The sequence below is a fragment of the Melanaphis sacchari genome, unplaced genomic scaffold (genome assembly GCF_002803265.2).
Source record: "Melanaphis sacchari strain LSU unplaced genomic scaffold, SCAv2.0 Contig24_pilon_pilon, whole genome shotgun sequence".
In the NCBI taxonomy this organism is placed as follows: Eukaryota; Metazoa; Arthropoda; class Insecta; order Hemiptera; family Aphididae; genus Melanaphis; species Melanaphis sacchari.
Genome location: NW_020271125.1, coordinates 2,494,644 through 2,513,608, shown reverse-complemented (window position 1 = coordinate 2,513,608; position 18,965 = coordinate 2,494,644). Strand labels below are relative to the sequence as shown.

Here is an 18,965-nt window from a genome sequence, read left to right as displayed (position 1 = left end):
ATTTGTTATTGTACCACAATAAAAATTTGCAAAACTCCCTCGGGATAGAAGGTCTGGAATAAAACACTGGTTGCAGCCTTGCCGGTAGGCATTAAACTGAACTGTAGATTTGCATTTATAAATATATAATGTTATTCGAAATTTGAAATTTTTTAATTTAAAATATGTTATATGACTCCAAATAAATCTATGATTTATGGTACCTAATATTTGATTACAGGTCTGTTTCGTCCAAATTTTAATTTGAAATGTCGATGAAAAAAAAAAAATTACTTGAACGTAAATTTTTAGATTTTAAATTCGGAGCGGACGAGTGTATTGATTTTATCGTGATGTTTTTTTTTCACGGGTTCCTACATTATAATTTGTCAACAAAATGCTTTGATTTTCAAAAATGAAGTTGATGGTTTATGCCGTTTATGGAATATTAAATTGTACCTATCTAGTTTGTATTTTAGAGGGGTCGAACTTAAAATTCCCCAATATTTATTTTTGTAGTCGGATAAAACAAACACAATTTTAATGAAAAACGGAATAATTGATTTTGTTTTTTGATAAATTTGAAAACAAATAACCGTGAATACTTGAAATTATTACAAAATGTTTATATTCGTATTATTATCGTTTTTTATTTACGATAAGATTAACAAAATATATTGACTATTTTTCAGCTATTTAAAGACTAATTACTTGCTGTTAGAATTAATACTTAAAATTTAGTACAAAGCTCCTCATAACTCATAAATCGTTAATTTCTCAATTCATAAATAGGTATCTGAATCTATCGTAACAAATAACAATACTTTTTATATGCGTTAAAAATTTTTAAATTTTGACAGAATTCAAGAAAAATTGTAAAAATAAGTAAATTTTTTTTGTAGCTAGAAATTTATAAATTATTTTGTTTATCTAAGATATTTATGAAAAAAAAAATTGTACTAAAAAGTTAAATCAACTTTTTATGAGCATTTATTGTAATTTTTATTGTACCATAACATTGTCAAATTGTTTTAACTTTTTAAGTTATTTATCGAAATGAGAAATTTTCTATAAACGTAGGTAAAAAATTTTTTATGATAATATTTATTACATACTTACCTTTATGTTATAGGTTTAAGGATGCTTAATATAAACAGAAATATTTTGCTTATTTGATGCACTTATTTAACCTTGAATTAAAAATAATGTATTGTAAAATTTGCACTATGCCATCAATGTTCAGATTGTAATAAAATAAAATTTTTACATTTTAAGATAATGTATAAGCATATAATATTATATTTATTTTAATTGTAATAGGTGTACATTACACTATTATAAATAGTATCAGATTTATAACATAGAAATAGTGTATACAATATTACCATAACAAAACGTGTCTACAACTCAAACTAAACATGTTGATTAACTTTTTGAGCCGTAATAACGTAACTAAGTTCTAAAAGTATACATTTTAACCATTAACTCTACCGTTATGTAGTATAATAAAATTATTAGCATGAAAAATTCAAAAATTACATACAAAAATAAAATAACTTGAACAATGATATGATATGATATATAAAAATATTTATTTAATCTTCTATAATTTTAAAGTAACACAAATGGACGGATTATTTAACAGAATTACCCTATAAATAAATTATTACAAGAAAAAATGATTATAAAATTCAATAAAATAAAAAAAACTGTACAAAAAAAGTTCATATATAAAATATACTTAATTAGCACATAGTTAAATTGATCTAAATTTGTAAAAATAAACATGGAGTATCAAGGTTAAGTATTTTATTATTGATATCTTGTGTTAAATTATCAGTAAAACCTTAAAATTAAAAATAATAAATGGACGGTTGATTTTAATTTTAAAATTATCAAGTATTGATCATAAATAATTCACAACATTAAAAACATTATTTTTTAAATAAAAAAATAAAACAAATAAAAGTCATATATAAAATATACTTTTTTAGACATATTGTCAAATTGATCTAAAATTGTGGAAATACACTTACAGTATTATGGTAATGCATTTTATCATTGGTGTCTTATGTATTATCAGTAAAATCTTAAAACTAAAACTATTAAATGGACGGCTAATTTTAAAAATATCAAGTGCAAGTAATCAATAATGCACATTTTATGATTGAGATTCTGTCAATGATCACAATATGATAATTAATGGGCAATCAAAACAATAAATGATGCCCATAAGATTCTTACACAATTTTTATAAATTAATTGAACACAATAAGTCTATAACCACGCGTGAGTAAAAATTATGGATAATAACATAGTTATTATTCCCAATGGTAATGATTTAGTACCAGATGCACGGCAGTCAACAAGACGACGTGCTCGCATGAAATTTGGTCCTAACCACTCGGAGTAATGTCTTAATGAACTATCAATAGGCATAAGCTGCTGGGTAGCATCCTGGAAAATTAGATCACTGTATGGTTCTGGTGATGTAAACATGCTAAAACTGAAACAAATTTATCATTTTACAGTAAGCCAAATATGAAGATTATCAACAACTTACGTAAACTCATCTATAGTTTTTCTGCCATATAATTGCTGGGCAGCCATAAACAAGTTGGTGAATGCCATTATTTCGGTATGATTGTACGCATTACCTCCACGAGTTATAACAGCATTAGCTTTAACTTTACCCATGCTACACCTCTTGTAATCATCAATCGATGTTCTAGTACCTATTTAAAACAAAATAAATATTATATTGTAATTAAATACTTATTGATATATGGTAGTACATTTTTTAATTTACAGCGTAGTTATATTATTCTATTTAAACATTTTATTTGATATTGGTAATATCTAGTTATTCCTGAATTCTTGATAAATATTAATTGGGATCGACATCAAGAAGTTGAAACAATTATGTTCTATTGATGAGACATTATGTCACAGCAAAATGTAATTACATACAAGGTTAAATTAGAGAAGGTAGGTATCTCTTATGCTAATGCTTAAATAATTGAGGTTTATTAAAATAATGTTCTTTTTGAATATTTAAATTAAATTGTTTTTAACATATTTAGTTAAATCTTCAAGCAGAAAATGTAAGTATTCAATAAATATTGAACTTTTAACTATGGTTTTATAATAGTTCAAGACCGTTGTAATACATTTATAATAACATGTTTAATTTGTTATTTTTGGAGTAATTTAAATTATACTAGAATTGATATAGTAATAAATCATAAAACAATTGTTGGATTTATGTGGCTGTCTAAAACATAAATATTTCTAATTATAAAAAAAACTACAAAAGAAATGTTTATTTGTATAAAATGAAATATAAAAGATAACAATTTAATTTTTATAATAAATATATTTAAGAGTACAATTGCATAGAAATATAAAGTATTATAATAAAAATAAATAAAATTATAACTTAAAAAAAAATTGTAAAATGTTTTTAGTCAATGGTTTTATTTTATTAGTGGATTTTTTTTCACGGGTTCACTATAAATATTTTATTTACCCAAAATTTAAAAAAAATATTCTACATGAATTCCTTAAACATTGACAAACAATTGAAACTAGAAAATGTTTTATAAATTAAAAACAAATTTAGATAACACATTAAATAAAAACCAATAATCTATTAGATTGTCTTAAATTCTCTACCTTTATTTTAGTACATAGAGACTTACCATCAGGACACAGAAGTTCAAAATCATAACTTAAAGTATTCCTTGCCCACCATTGTTTGCGTTTTCCATCTACATTCTCAAACACAGTAGTATGTTTGACAAAAGCTACATTTCCACCACCTTCAACCAAACACCTTAAAGCTCCTGTTTAGAAATAAAATATGATCAAAATATTAATTAATTAAACAATATTAGTAATTCTTTAAGAAACTTTACCTGTGTAGCCATAAAAGTCTTCAGTAGCATCGCGTTTGCAGTATCGATAACTACCACCTCTACATAGATGACAAAGGTTATCATAAGGTAAACCTGGATTATATTCATTACTTAATGCACCAGGTACACAAGATTTACTAAAGTATTCAGAAGCAGCTTGTATTGAGTCACATCCATAACTTCGTATCCATCCATTACTTAACAAAAATGCCATTGGTATTATCCATCCACCACCAGAATATAAACCTGGGTGACATGTCATTTTTCCTAAATTTGTTGACAGAATACAATCATATAATATTTGTTTAAATTTAATTTTAGTATATTTGAAATAAACCTTTTAAATATGTTAGCTCAGTACTAGGATCCTCTTCTTTTGCTACAGCCACAACATAATATTCTGGTTCAGGTAGATCATACATTTCAGTAATAAACGGTATTTCATCATAATGCAATCCAGCAGTATAAATATCACCAGCATCCATCACTGCGACATCTGCATTTCTGTTTACATAACATATTATTAATGTAATTCATATTTTTGTACAATGTATAGAGTGAATACAATTTAATTTTAACTTACCCGTTTCTAATAGCTTGCATACAATGCACTTGACTATAACCCCGGAAACAATGCAATTCAGGAACCAAAAGTTGAACTTTTAATGCTAACTATTGCGAAAAAAATTTTTTAACAAACTTGTAAAAATTAGCATTTATACATTAAATATATTTACCTTCATTTTAATACATTTATCCATTTCAGGTTCAGATGTAACACAAAGTACCATTTTGGCAACAGGGCAATAACGTACTCCAAGTATAACATCCATAGCATTTCCTAAATAACTTGTATATGTTTGTTGGACTTCATCTAAGGGTCTTAAGCCTCTTATTGAGTCCTATAACAACAACATAGTGTATTCATAAATAGATATAAAAAAACATAAAAGCAATATAATCATTAATTAGTGCAAAAATTAACTATTTATTGATATATTAATTGATAACGTTTCAACAGCAGAAATTTTTAGCAATGTGGATTTTTTTTTTCAAAGCAGTAGACATGAGGAATTCTAATAGTATGTCACAATTGTTTTGTCAAATTTACTAATGACCAGTGATGTTCTCATAATTTTTAATGAGAGTATACTATGCTGAAGAATGCCAAAATATAGGTATTTCATTTTTTTTACGATAAAAGTGGTGGAGAGGTTTAATTAATAACCAAAAAAATTACTATTACATTTTTAATAAATCAAAACAAAATTATAAAAATAAATTATTTAAATTAATTGATAAAAAGTTATTTTATAAATTAATAAAGATTTGTAATTGGTGTTATTTTTTATTATTATCGTTGTATACTGACAACGACGACAACGATTACGGGAAATACCACCGATAACGATTATTTGTCGACGTATTAATCAACTAGATGCCCGTGACTATTGTTACTGTCGTAGTGTTGTTATTGAGCATCGCACGACGGATTAGAAAAATATTATACTATACTTTTAAGTTTTTCTTTTTTCTTTTTGTATGGTTTGTTTGAGAGTATACGTAGTATAACCATGATATTTTAGAAAAAGCTTGAGAGTATACGGCGTATATGTAATATACCTTATAGGAACACTACTGCTAATGACAATTGTATAAGAAAAAAGTATAATACATTCATTTTTTTTCCATTTTATAAAATATAAAATACATTTTAGCATAAAATTTAAATCTAAAGCATACTTTTATCAATATATAATTAAATTAAAAAATTAAAAAATAGTACTTCATGAAGTATAAATATTATAATTTAGAATAATTAACTAACTTTAATCTGTTATATTCCTGTTAGCTACTGATAATAAGGAGAGTGATTTTTTTTTTTTTTATAAACTGATTATTTCAAAATCAGTTTATGGTTTGGAAAATATATTTTTTTTTTTTACATAACTTCTAATCAAAATAAAATAATGTCATAAATATCTATATTTTTAAATATTTTTAGTTTCTTAATTTTTTGAATGACAACATAAATTTTTAATTTCATATTCTAAAGCAGATTATTTATCTGAGTATTTCAAATATATAAAAATTTAAATTTGAACAAGTAGTTGATGAATGATAAGTTATAACTTATAAGTATTTAAAGTAAAGGTGAGCGGTACAGGGATACTATACAAAATGTTGGTGTATCACTTTGTTTACCTGAACTTTAAATGCTATAGCTCAAAAACTACTTGTTCGAATTTCAATTTTTATTTACTAAAATACTTTATAAAATATTTAAAGAATACAGATATTAATAACATTTTAAATTTTTTTTTTTTTTTTTTAACTAAAAACTATGTAAAAAAATGTTTCCAAAAACTTTAATTGATTTGAAAATAATGACTTTTGTTTAACAACAAAATACATTTAATTTTTTATTTTTGGTGGTTTTTAAAATAATTTTAAATTACCTGTAACAAAAGATTGTGGTGATTGTCATAAGCTGAAGAATCAAATAAATAAAAGCTTCTGTTTAAATTGTTGTTAATTTGAGATTGAGGTTGATTGAATCCTCCTATCCAGTTGGTGTCTGAAGTAGTTGTGAATGGTTGTGTGGATTTAGGTTTTCCATATAATTCAACTACTCTCTAATGAAATAAAATAAAAATAAAGTTATAAGTCATAAATAATATTTCATGTTTGTATTATTTAAATAAGTATACTACTATAGTTAATCAAAACTGACAAAAGACAAATGGAAATTATAGTATTTATAGGTTTTTATTAAAGTAATGCAATAATATTTTTGTTTTTAATCTTTTTTAAAGTTTGTCAATCATTTATTTGTTAGTAAAAATACCTGAAGCCATTTTTGATATGAACTGCGAGCAGAAGAAGATTTTGCAGATGTAGTCATAATAGCATCAGTAGGTACTGGCCCCCAATTACAGTTAATAAATTCATTAATTGGACGTCTTGAACCATCTACGCACAAGAGTTCTAAATCATCTTCATTGGTTTTACCTAAATTTTTAATCAGTAAAAATTGTTTAACTTATTTAATAATAAAAAAAAAATATTCTGTTTACACAACATTAATCATATATAAAATGATCAATTATATTTTATATCTTACTGAATAATGATGGATCCTTTATCATTTCCAATACAGTTGTGTGTCGTAAAAATGCAATGTCACCTGCTTCAATTAAACATCTGAATGCCCCTTCATCACCAGCATATGGATCATTTGATGTACATTTTTGGCCAGAAACTTTGCTGGCGCAAAGAACACATAAACGGTCAGAATTATCACCTAAAAGAAATTAATTAAAAGTTAGCAAACAAGTATATTTTATAATTGTAAATGAAGAAGAACGAATAATAGTGTATATTATGTTCAGTATGTTATTTACTAAACATTTTAATATGGCCTTCAATTTATCAAACCTCATTCAATAACACATCATATTTTTCAGTTACTTATATTATGATTTATGATTTTTATCAATTACACACACATACACACAGATATACATATATATATATGTTACATACAAAGTCCGGAATTGTACATTTCGCAATTTGTACAGTAATTTTTGTACACATTGTGAAGTGTACAATGTTGCTGTATAAAGTAACTAGATTGTAAAAGCTGCGTTATACAATTTGTGATGTGTACAATAATCACTGTACAAATTCCGAAGTGTACAATTCCAGACTTTGTATGTAACATATATATATTATATTTTAAATCATAACTTGTAATAGGATTAAATATAAAAATTAATTACCCATTGGGTTGTACTTATCAAGTAGTGAATTTACAGCACAACTGTGACCAAAGAATTCTATAGTAGTTTTCACATGGTTATTACAATCAAAAATGTTCATATAACCTTTAGAAATAAGCTGGAAAAATAAAATAAAATAATATTAGAATATTATACATCAAACAATTTTTGATGAGTTTGTCTTACAGTATTTATAGGTACATTCCATCCAGCTTGAGTACCAACTCCAGCAAAACAAGCCTTTTTACCCTTTAAATGTCCAAGGTTATACACATCATTTAGAGTATTTTTTTTTATTAAAGCCACTGAGTAATATTGAGTAGATCCACCTGAAAACAAAACATAACAATATTTAATAGGTAAATAATTACCTAAACATTGTAAGAAGTTTAAACCAATATAATTAATACCTTCAAGTAATTGTTGCATTAATGGTATCAAACTATTATATCGACCACCAACAAATATTTCTCCAGCATCTAAACTCAAAATATCTGCTGCATTGTTATCTAACTTCATCATACAGTCATCTTTATTGAGCCCCTATAAATTTTCAATTAAATAGATAAATATATGTAATATAAAAATTGTATTTTACCAACCAAATACTACTTCAAATAAATTAAGGTTACAATATAATTAAAATATTGAAAAATATATTTAACTTAAAAATAAAAAATTTTTAGCTCAATAATATTATTGAACATGATTATTTCTAATGAAAACTATTAAAAAAAATATTGTCGATAGTGATTTTAAAATAAATTTACTACCTATGCGTATATATAATCATTATAAATTAGTTTGTCATTGAATATTATTTTAGGCACTTTCAAAACATAGACATTACAATTATAATTGTTTTTATGATATACATATGAATATTGGTACCACAGTATTTTAGACTTTTTGATTTTACTTTACGCATTTTTTCAATAGATAAAATAATTATAAGAAATTAGGTGAAAACCCAGCGCATAAATTATGGCCAATATAGTCTACTATAAAGAATTTAGTTTAAGGTAATTTTATAGGATTTTTTTTAATATCCAACTTGATCAAAAAAATATTATTATTATCATTATTATTTATTACATAACATTAGGCCTTTTAGAGTTCAATGAATACTAAGAAAGCTACAATATTGACTAATGAAGTTTAGAATTCAGATGCAAGTAATGTAAATAAAAAAAATATCCAAATACTCTTGAAAAATTGTAAAAGAATACAGATACTTAAGAAATTGCGAAAACATTTTTTTTATCAAGAATATTTAACTCTGTTTAATATAATTTAATTAAAAATAGTTAATATAACATTTAAAAAATAATAGGTATTTAATTTTAAATATGATTACTCAGAACAGTGTTTCTCAGACTTTTTTAACACACTATTAAAATACTTCATAATTTGCGACAAAAAAAATAAAATAAAATTAATTGGTAACATTTATTATTTAATTTTAATCAACAGTACCTATTAATTTTTGTAAATTGTGAAAAATTATTGTATATTTTAGGTTATTTAACATATTTATTGACGCATTTGGACTTATTAGGAGACATATGGGTGAATCCCAATACACTGGTTGAGAAACAATTATCAAGAGAAACTATTTTTCAGTAGGTAGGTACCTACTTTTTCAAAAAAAACATTTAACATAGATATGTGTTGGGCAACTTGAAGTGTTTTAATTAGAACTTTTACTTGAATAGTTAACTGATAGATACTTATAATTTGTCCATAATTAAATATTTACCTGTTTGCAGATAAGTTCCATAAAATCCATAGGGGGGTTAAATCTTAGTCTGTCTCTATTAACTGCTGCAGATAAATTTAAACATTTCGATTGTTCTTGGACATTTAGTGTACACCAAGTGATACGATTGGTTTTATCATTTTGTAAATCTGATATATAACCTATAAGTGATTTATAACAAAAACATAAAATATTATTGATAGATTCATATTTAATATTGATGTCATTATATTATAATATTGACTTATAAACAGTGATTTGCCAAGCATACTAAAACACATATTTTACATTTGTTAATTTATTAAAATTCTAATTTTTGGAATTTGAAATTTTCTATTGTATCGTTCTAAAAAAATTAAGTTTATTTTGTCACTTTATAAATGGTATGACAAAAATCTAAGAAATTGAAGATAGTTACTGTTAAGTATATTATAATTTCAAAAATTAGTAATTTAATGATTTCAAGGGAAATAAAATATAAAAAATTATTAATTTATAAGAAGAAAAAATGGGGTTGTTCATGCTTGGTGAAACACAAATCACAATGTACCTACATTATAAATGTTATTACTTACCAAACACGAATGCGACGTTCGCCAAAACTAGACAAACGGTCAAAAAAGAAATTAAATTGTTGGATGTCTTCATGGTGTGTTCTGGTGGCGGTTGGGAAACGTCTACTTAATACATGACAACTGAAAAAAAAATGTATAAATCAACGACTGAATTGAATACTGATTTACGACAATTCAAGAATTTCAGGCTAGTTCAAGTGGAGAACATAATTTTTAAATCAAGTTCACGTCAGTTGATTAAGTTACAGTGGTCACTACTCGGTACTCACTGGCCACTGCCCACTAGATTATGGTCGCACACTGGTACACTTGTAGAAAAAACAATAAACGTAAATAAGGATAGGTATAATTTTATTATTGTACTACCTATTGAGTATTAGTCATGAGTAATAGAGTATAGAAAAATGAGCAATTTATTATTGTTGTAAACAAATACCTAACAGAATGATAACCGCCACAAGTGGGCGCAGCAAGTTAGCCCTGCCCGTAATTGCTGTCATGGACGAAAAAATTAAACACAGTGATTGATAACGTTTGCCGACAATGCGGTACGGATTGCGATATTGATAATGTTCATTTCGTAATTCGTTGATATATTTTGATAGTTAATAATATTAATTATTATTTAATATTTTAATATCTTAATTTTTTAATGCTTAAGGTTTACTGTCCGTCGTCCGATACCAACGATTATTATTTAATATAAAACAAAATATTGTATATTAAGAAGTGAGAACAAATCTAAGTTTCACATTATTTGTAGACATTGCGCTCGAAAAGGAGTATTACGTATTTGTAAGTATTTTCATTTACATCAATTCCAAAAAAAATATATACTTTTATAACACGTCTATCTGAACAATCATAATTAGATCTCACGTGTTTTGTTTGTCACAGAACAGTTGTTGCCCTAATGTCAGTCACAATGTTTGGAACTTGCCATAAGTTACTGAAAGGTAAATATGTATAGTATTTTATTCGTTGATCGCGTATCTATAAAGAATAGGCACCAAAATTGGTGTCTTTGTTATTTGTTATGGTTATTAAACTATTGTGCACAGATTAAATTTAGTTCATTGTAATATGTGTGTAAATTTTTTTTTTATATTCATGTACTCATTCATATTTGTTATAATTATTGCCTCTTTCCTCTGTGGTCTGGGACTGGTGATAAGTTAAGTTCAATTATTTTTTTTCCAGCTTAAAATATTCTCAACATTTTTGTCTAAAAAGAATCAGATTCACTTTTAAAAATGACTACCAAGTTCAGACAGAGTTTCAAAGTTGTCGACAAAGCTCTTTTACGCTGGTTTCCAGGCCACATGGGGAAAGGCATGAAACAAATGCAGCAAAAACTGAAATCAGTTGATTGTATCATTGAAGTCCATGACGCCCGAATACCACTTTCTGGCCGCAATCCAGATTTTAAATACTCTATTTCAGGACTAAAACCTCACATTTTAGTGTTGAACAAAATGGATTTAGCTGATTTAAATTATAAAGAAAAGGTCGAAGAAAAAATTATGCGGGAACAGAATATATCAAAAATTATATATACAAACTGTAAAAATTCTTTATGTCCAGGTGTAAAAAAAATTATGCCCACTGCATTAAGTTTAATAAAAAAATCAAATAGATTTAACCGTTCAGAAAATATTGATTCTCGAATAATGGTTATTGGTGTGCCTAATGTAGGAAAGTCATCTTTAATTAATTCTGTTAGAAATAATATTCTTGGAAAAAAAAGTGCTGCTCCTGTTGGAGCAGTAGCAGGTATTACTAGAGCAGTTCAAAATCAAATTAAAGTGAGCCATGACCCATTAGTTTATGTTCTTGATACTCCTGGAGTGGTTTCTCCAACAATTAAGAATGTTGAAACTGGATTAAAACTTGCATTGTGTGCGACTTTACAAGATCATCTTGTCGGTGAAGAGATAATTGCAGATTATTTATTATATTGGTTTAATAAGAATAATAATTTTGATTATGTTTCATACTTAAATTGTGATGAACCTTCTGATGATATACGAATAGTGCTAGCAAAAGCTGCAATTCATCGCAAGTCTAGTATCAAGTATTTAAACTATGATGGATCATATATTTATCGACCTGATTTGCAAGGAATGGCTAGAAATTTTCTAAATGCATTTCGTACAGGAATATTTGGAAAAGTACTTTTAGATAATGATTTATTGTAAAATAAAAATAAAAATAAAAATAATTGAACTGTTTATATTTATATGTACATTTTTTTTTTGTATTTAGAAAAAAATGTATATTTATAACTAAAAATATATAACTTCTTTGTTCATAGGTTTTAATAGTTTTGTCAATTATATTTGAATATTTTTTTATTTTAAAATGCTTACTTAAGTTAAATGTAGTATAGAATATGTTAAATATATTAAAATCTTAAAGAGTTGATTTTAAATTTTAGTAAGTTGATCATGTGATCATTTTTAATCTGGTAATTCTTTTTATTTCCTTATTGAAATTATGTTTAAAGATTCGACAAGGAACATTGTTTGGCTGCTTTCTTGAGTTTTGAAATAAATTGAACCTTTCAATGTAAATACAAATTTTTATGATATTATTTCTTAAAATTAGCTTAAATAAATAATGACTAACATTTTTTTGTTTATCTTAATATATATTTTAATTCTCTTTTGTTTATACAAAAATATCATCTAAATTCTAAATCATAATACCTAGTCTAAATTTAACGAAGAAAATTAAGTAGTATTGATTGTTTTACTTTATACGTTTATGAAATATCCATTATCATATTGATAATACACTCGAAATTCCTCCTATTTTTATGAACAATATTATGTTTCTAAAAATAATTTATCAGTAATTTATAATCATAAGTTATGAAAAAACATGTTTTTTTTTTTTGTATTACAAAAACGACAGGAATTAAAACATTGTTGGAGTGGTCTCTTAATATTATGCTAATAATATTTAAACTTTAATAAAGTGTAGAGAATTAAAATATTTTTTAAAAGAAAAATATAAAATTCTGTAGAAATAAAATTTTAGATTTTTCAAATTACAAATCGGTCTATAAGTGGTAGTTTAAAATTATTAATAAATTGTTTGTTATATTTTTCTATACCTACTAGGTAATAATGAATATTGAATTTAGTATCTATCTATTTATTTATAAAATTTCTACAAATTGGTTAAAATTCTGAAATATGTAGGTACCTATATACTTTATAATATTATTAGATATAACACTTAGTTACGTGTACAAGCCATACTATCTACCTAAGTAATAAGGTTATTCGTGCCATGCTTATTATATTAAAGATACACTTAAGTATTAATAATAATTTTATTAATAGTGTTACAAAAAATGTTTTACAATAACTACCTAGGTATAGTAATGGTTTAATATATCTAATTTGCATATTCTTATGTACTTATATATTTTAAAATACATTATTGTTCAAGACGCATTTTGATTTATTTTTCAAAACTATTGTTCTAATTCTTTTAAAATAACATAAATATTATAATATAATCATTTTTGCGTTTTAATTGCATTCTGTTGGAAACTTATTTCTGAAATGAACATATCGTAAATTAGTAGTCTAATAAATCTTAACTCTTGACATAATATTTTATCTAGATTTAAAATAAAAAATCTTTTTATAAAATAGAGTTATTTATAATACCTGCAAATTATGATATTGTTATGTGTTGTTAATAAGTTAGTATTATTACCATATAGTTTAAAGTATACATTTTTTAAAAAATAATTAAAAAAATGCATGCAAAGGTATTTTTATGTCATGATAGATTTTATGTTAAATAATATAATATAGTATGATTGAACAATGATTATTTTATCCTTATTTTAAACATCTCTTGTCTCGTGATTTTATTGGTATTAATTAGTATATAATATACGCATTATACTTACGTTTATTTATTCAGGGATTAGTATTGGAGTAAGCATGAGGTATATGGGTAGGTTCCGAACAAACAGATTTAACCCATGGACCAACTTGCAAAAACACATCGATCAAAAAAAAACAAAAGTTGTAGAGGAGGAGGACGTGCAGGCGTTTAAAAGCAAGGTACTGATATAGACCATATTTGTTAAGATGCTTACATAGGTGTATAGTATAGTTTTACGCGAGTTGATTTTTTTATTTTCATTACATATTTAAATATTGTTTCATTTTACTCGCTGTATTACTAATTTCATTAAATTTTGTGTTGTCAAGCATTTGGTTAACATACCTAACCCGTACGAAAAAGAAAAACGGTTGTGCATTCTCTGCAAAATGAATATTGTTCCCGACTACAAGAACACCAGAATGTTATCGCAGTTTATATCCCGTTTTACTGGTCGTATTTACGGTAGACATATTACAGGGCTTTGTCGACACAAACAAGAGCACGTTGAAAAAGAAATTAAAAAATCTAGAGAAGCAGGTTAGTATTTACTACTTACTTTATGAATCTTGCATCCCCCCAGTGTTATTCTGTATTTGTTTCATTGTAAGTAATTATACGTATGTTAGGTATTTATTTTAATTTAATTTTCCTCGTATTTTAATATTATGTAACTACATTTTCGGTTGACGGTCATAAGTGCAAATGTTGAAAGAGGTGCGTGTATTTATTTTTGTACCTAGTTTGATGTAGGCCTCTTATTTTTTCCAATTTTTAACCGATATGAAGACGAATACTGATGTATCATAAATTCATAAGCTAGCTACTATATCGACTAAATCTTCTTATAATATAAAACGAAAACTAGTTTCTCTTTTTTCCGCCAGAGTATGACCCTGTTTAGCGTTCCGGCTAGGTAGTAGGTTAGTATTTGATAAATAATTAATTTAATAAATTAAATAATTTATACACAATGTTCAGTTTGAACATAGACATCGACTGAACCTACCTGTTTAACGTAATTTTGATATTTTATTATTTTGATTTCAGGTTTGATGCCGTTTTATTTCAGAAATCCAGAATTTAGCCATGATCCTAAACTGTTCGACCCTGACAATCCTTTTAGACCTCATGGTTATTAGATTTATCAAATAATTTTAAAATTAATGTTGTATATTAAAAATAAATTGTTCAGTTCATAATAATAAAATGTAGATGTGTGTTTGTATGAAAATATGAAATGTGGTTTAGTTTATAAATATTATATTTTTTTTTCTCATAAAACGTGTAAGCTACATATCTGTACAGTTACAAGTTATAAATAAAACTAAATAGCTAAATATTGATTTATCCTAAAACTACATACAATTAGGAGGTAGGTACGTTATAGTATAAATAGTTTACGGTAAAACTACAAATACATAATTTGAAATCTTACTTTGCTCGTTATTTTGTAAAATGTTCAGAAGGTTATCGTGAAGGTCTGTAGTATGTTTGAACTGGAACTATTAGTCTAAATTTTATTTTTATTAACATAAAAACGTTATTTATAGCTCAACAATTCAATGGTAAATTATAGATAGTTATGTAAACATATTTATATATATGTATAATAATATTAAACATAATTTAGCGTACTAAATTATAATTAAAAATGTACGATCTTGAATAAATATTACATCGAAGGTCAGTTATATTATAAACTAGTGCAGTAATAATCTAATCTAACGAGATTAAGGTTATAATAATTAAACATAACTGAAATAAAATATTTGAACTTTGATTAGCATTAATGTTTATGCAATAGAGTGAATAGATTATATAAGTAGTGATGAGAAACAAATCCGGATCAATTCATATCTGGATTGAAACAGACGTTACAATCCGTTAAATCCGATCAAGATAGGTAGGTAGTTAAAATTTAAAAATTTTATTTCTAACTTTTATTTTTCTAATATCTAATCAATAATTGTATAAATTACCCCCACAAGTATTTGTAAAATCTATCAAACCAGTGATTATTTTTTAAACTATTGTATAATATGCGATGTTTATAATATTTGTTTTGTTATTGTTCAGTTGTGCTATAAATATTGTGTCGCATTCTACATTACGTTATCAATTAACAAAAAACAGTATTGTGCTACATACTAGTTATTTAATACATAGTAGGTACATACACACATAACTGTATAGCATTCCTCTCTATTAACATAGAGTTACCTAAAAATTATAAAGAATAATAATAGGCACCTAGCTGATCTAGCTATTGATTTGACGCATTTTAATATTATGACTTGTCAATAAAGTTTCTCCGGGCTATTAAGTTAAGAAATTGTAAAACATTCGAAAACTATGGGACGTTAATTTTTTAGGAGTATTATTACATTGAATTGATTGTCGATGGATCTGAGATCATATATTCTTTCATAATACCTATATAGATACCTAATAATGAAAAATATCTGATTATCTCAAATAGAGTGCAGCCGGATTGAATCCAAGTAAATCCAGTTTGACGAACTGAATCCTATATCATGATTGATGGATTGGACCTAACAGTCCGGTTAAATTGGTTTTCATATTTGTTATTTGTAATCTAGTTACCTCAAAACGACGTAGGTACCTACAAGATTAACCAAAATTTCATTGACTAATGATATACACCAATTTTTGAAAGCTATGTGTCCAATTCCCTTAATAGTTCTCCAGATAACTATATGAAAAAATTTTAACCATGATGATAACTAAGTTAATAAGTTTAATTCACTTTTAAATAATCACAATAGCATAAATAAATGAATTTATAAAAATTACTTTAAGGAAAATTGTCATTCGATTTCCTTGTAGTGTATCAACTATTCCTTTATGATCTGAGAATTAACACACACGCATATATTTTTTAATTATTTATTGCATATTTTTACTACGAATGAGGCTCAAGAGATTTTTTAAAATAAATGGTTAAACAGTTGAAGACCTATCTGATCCAGTGCATTTTTGAGCTTTTATTGATATTTTGATTACAACGCATGTTATATGAATATTTCTATATTAAATAATTGTAAAATTAACATAATTTGTCTAAAATTAAACTATCAATAGAAGCCTCTAAGATGACTTGGATAATAATTTTACCTTAAATTTTTTTAATAGGTCAATTTACTCTTATTTTAAATATAACAGTAAAATTATATTAAATGTAAAATTTGCAATATTGTTGCCGTTCGTTTTAAAATGGAGACAACATATTATTATTCGGGTGTGGCATCGTCTTAATGAAGTTGTTCAGAACTAATTTAGGATGGACTGGAGGGGTTGAGATTTTAACGGATTTATACCTTTGACATCCCAAGTAGTTGGAGTTGTGATCGCTTCCACTCTAGGGTGCACTTGTCAGAGCTGCTTTTGTCTTTGGAATATAAGTGTGACAGGAGATATTTTCCTTACTTGACACGGCGGAAATCACGATGACAGTAATTATTAGAGGTATGTCCTTGTTGTGGCACTGATGGATTATTCTTGGTTTATACGATAATTTTATTTGTATTATTGTGCACAGTATATAGTCGATATGTTGAGAATTTCATTACAAAACTGATAACTGATTGTTTTTTTTTTTTTTTTTTTTTTTTTTTTTAATTATTCACAAACCGTCGAACTGTACAGCCTAATTCGAGTCTCAATAATATCAATGATTGTGAGAGATAAGTGTGATGAAGGTTTTCTTGTTATATCTAACCCTCTTTGAGATTAAAATGTTAATAACAGGAATGTGTTGACAGCGTGACTCTTGGTAGATTGCGAGAGTGAATAATTAAACAATATGGCTTCGACTTACATATACAACCGATATATAGCCACAAATTGTACTAGGTACCTACTCATAACGTATTCGTTAAAGTTAAATTATTATTTTTAACTTAGATTGGTAGAGTATGAGATTAATTCACATTTTATTTGGCAGTTACGAATTAATCCATATCAACGGGAGTTACCCGTTTCCACCAAAAACGAAAAAGGTACGATTCCCGTTTCCGCCAAAGGAGATTTCCGGAAAAAAAGTTTGGAAACCAATGGTCTTAATTTTTAAGCAATATATATGTTGTGGTATATATAAAATAAAATAGTAATGTAAAATGTAGGTAATAGCAATGACATTTGTAAATAATTGCGAAATTGCGAATAGGTACAACAAGATATACAGCAATAATCTTCAATAATAATTGTTGATAATCGTCGATAACGGAAGGAAGTATACACTGTATCCTAATTTATTTATAATTCGCACACAATAATTATCTGACAAATGTTAAAAACCGTTTTTTTGAAAAAACACGTTTCATGCGATATCTAGGGGAATAAAAAAGATTTCACATTCCAAATTTCATATCCATCATTAGAAACGGTGCTTGAAACCTATTAGCACAAAAAAGACGTACAATTGTGAAACATTTTTTTTTTTAATGGCCCACCGGTATTTTTGGGCGTTTTTACTTGTAAAATTCGAAAATCAATAAATTTGAGGTAGTAGGATGTTGAAATTTGCGTTTGAGTTAACCAAATATGATATAAACGGTGTCGCTCTACATTATTATGTAATGAAAAATATGATTTTCGAAATTCTAACAACCGTAGGCCCTTAAAAACCGTTTTTTTGAAAAAACACGTTTCATGCGATATCTAGGGGAATAAAAAAGATTTCACATTCCAAATATCATATCCATCATTAGAAACGGTGTTTGAAACCTATTAGCACAAAAAAGACGAACAATTGTGAAACATTTTTTTTTTTAATGGCCCACCGGTATTTTTGGGCGTTTTACTTGTAAAATCGAAAATCACTAAATTTGAGGTAGTAGGATGTTGAAATTTGCGTTTGAGTTAACCAAATATGATGTAAACGGTGTCGCTCTACATTATTATGTAATGAAAAATATGATTTTCGAAATTCTAACAACCGTAGGCCCTTAAAAACCGTTTTTTTGAAAAAACACGTTTCATGCGATATCTAGGGGAATAAAAAAGATTTCACATTCCAAAT

The 18,965-nt window shown here is 25.9% G+C and overlaps 3 protein-coding genes across 4 annotated transcripts; 2 read left to right on the top strand and 1 right to left on the bottom strand.

Moving 5' to 3' along the window:
* Positions 1–1,956: 1,956 nt before the first annotated feature.
* LOC112595018 (melanotransferrin) lies at positions 1,957–10,440 on the bottom strand. Its single transcript, XM_025340089.1, has 16 exons — positions 10,282–10,440; positions 10,013–10,132; positions 9,438–9,598; positions 8,089–8,221; positions 7,865–8,007; positions 7,679–7,796; positions 7,021–7,200; positions 6,745–6,908; positions 6,356–6,532; positions 4,634–4,798; positions 4,480–4,568; positions 4,234–4,400; positions 3,897–4,163; positions 3,681–3,824; positions 2,543–2,714; positions 1,957–2,485 (listed from the first exon to the last, which is right to left on the bottom strand). Exons 2-16 carry the CDS (start codon positions 10,083–10,085, stop codon positions 2,257–2,259), a joined length of 2,382 nt encoding a protein of 793 aa, XP_025195874.1. The 5' UTR covers positions 10,086–10,132; positions 10,282–10,440; the 3' UTR covers positions 1,957–2,256.
* A 274-nt stretch (positions 10,441–10,714) lies between these two features.
* On the top strand, positions 10,715–15,131 carry LOC112594967 (28S ribosomal protein S18c, mitochondrial). 2 transcript variants are annotated; one of them, XM_025340015.1, is made up of 5 exons: positions 10,715–10,807; positions 10,910–10,968; positions 13,958–14,100; positions 14,251–14,461; positions 14,972–15,131. In XM_025340015.1, exons 2-5 carry the CDS (start codon positions 10,926–10,928, stop codon positions 15,061–15,063), a joined length of 489 nt encoding a protein of 162 aa, XP_025195800.1. In that variant the 5' UTR covers positions 10,715–10,807; positions 10,910–10,925; the 3' UTR covers positions 15,064–15,131. The 2 variants fall into 2 exon arrangements, with proteins under 2 accessions (XP_025195800.1, XP_025195801.1); XM_025340016.1 differs by having other exon boundaries at positions 10,721–10,807; positions 10,915–10,968.
* Positions 10,774–12,245, top strand: LOC112594966 (mitochondrial GTPase 1). Its single transcript, XM_025340013.1, has 3 exons — positions 10,774–10,807; positions 10,910–10,968; positions 11,213–12,245. The coding sequence occupies exon 3, from the start codon at positions 11,266–11,268 to the stop codon at positions 12,208–12,210; it is 945 nt and encodes a 314-aa protein (XP_025195798.1). The 5' UTR covers positions 10,774–10,807; positions 10,910–10,968; positions 11,213–11,265; the 3' UTR covers positions 12,211–12,245.
* Positions 15,132–18,965: the final 3,834 nt, after the last annotated feature.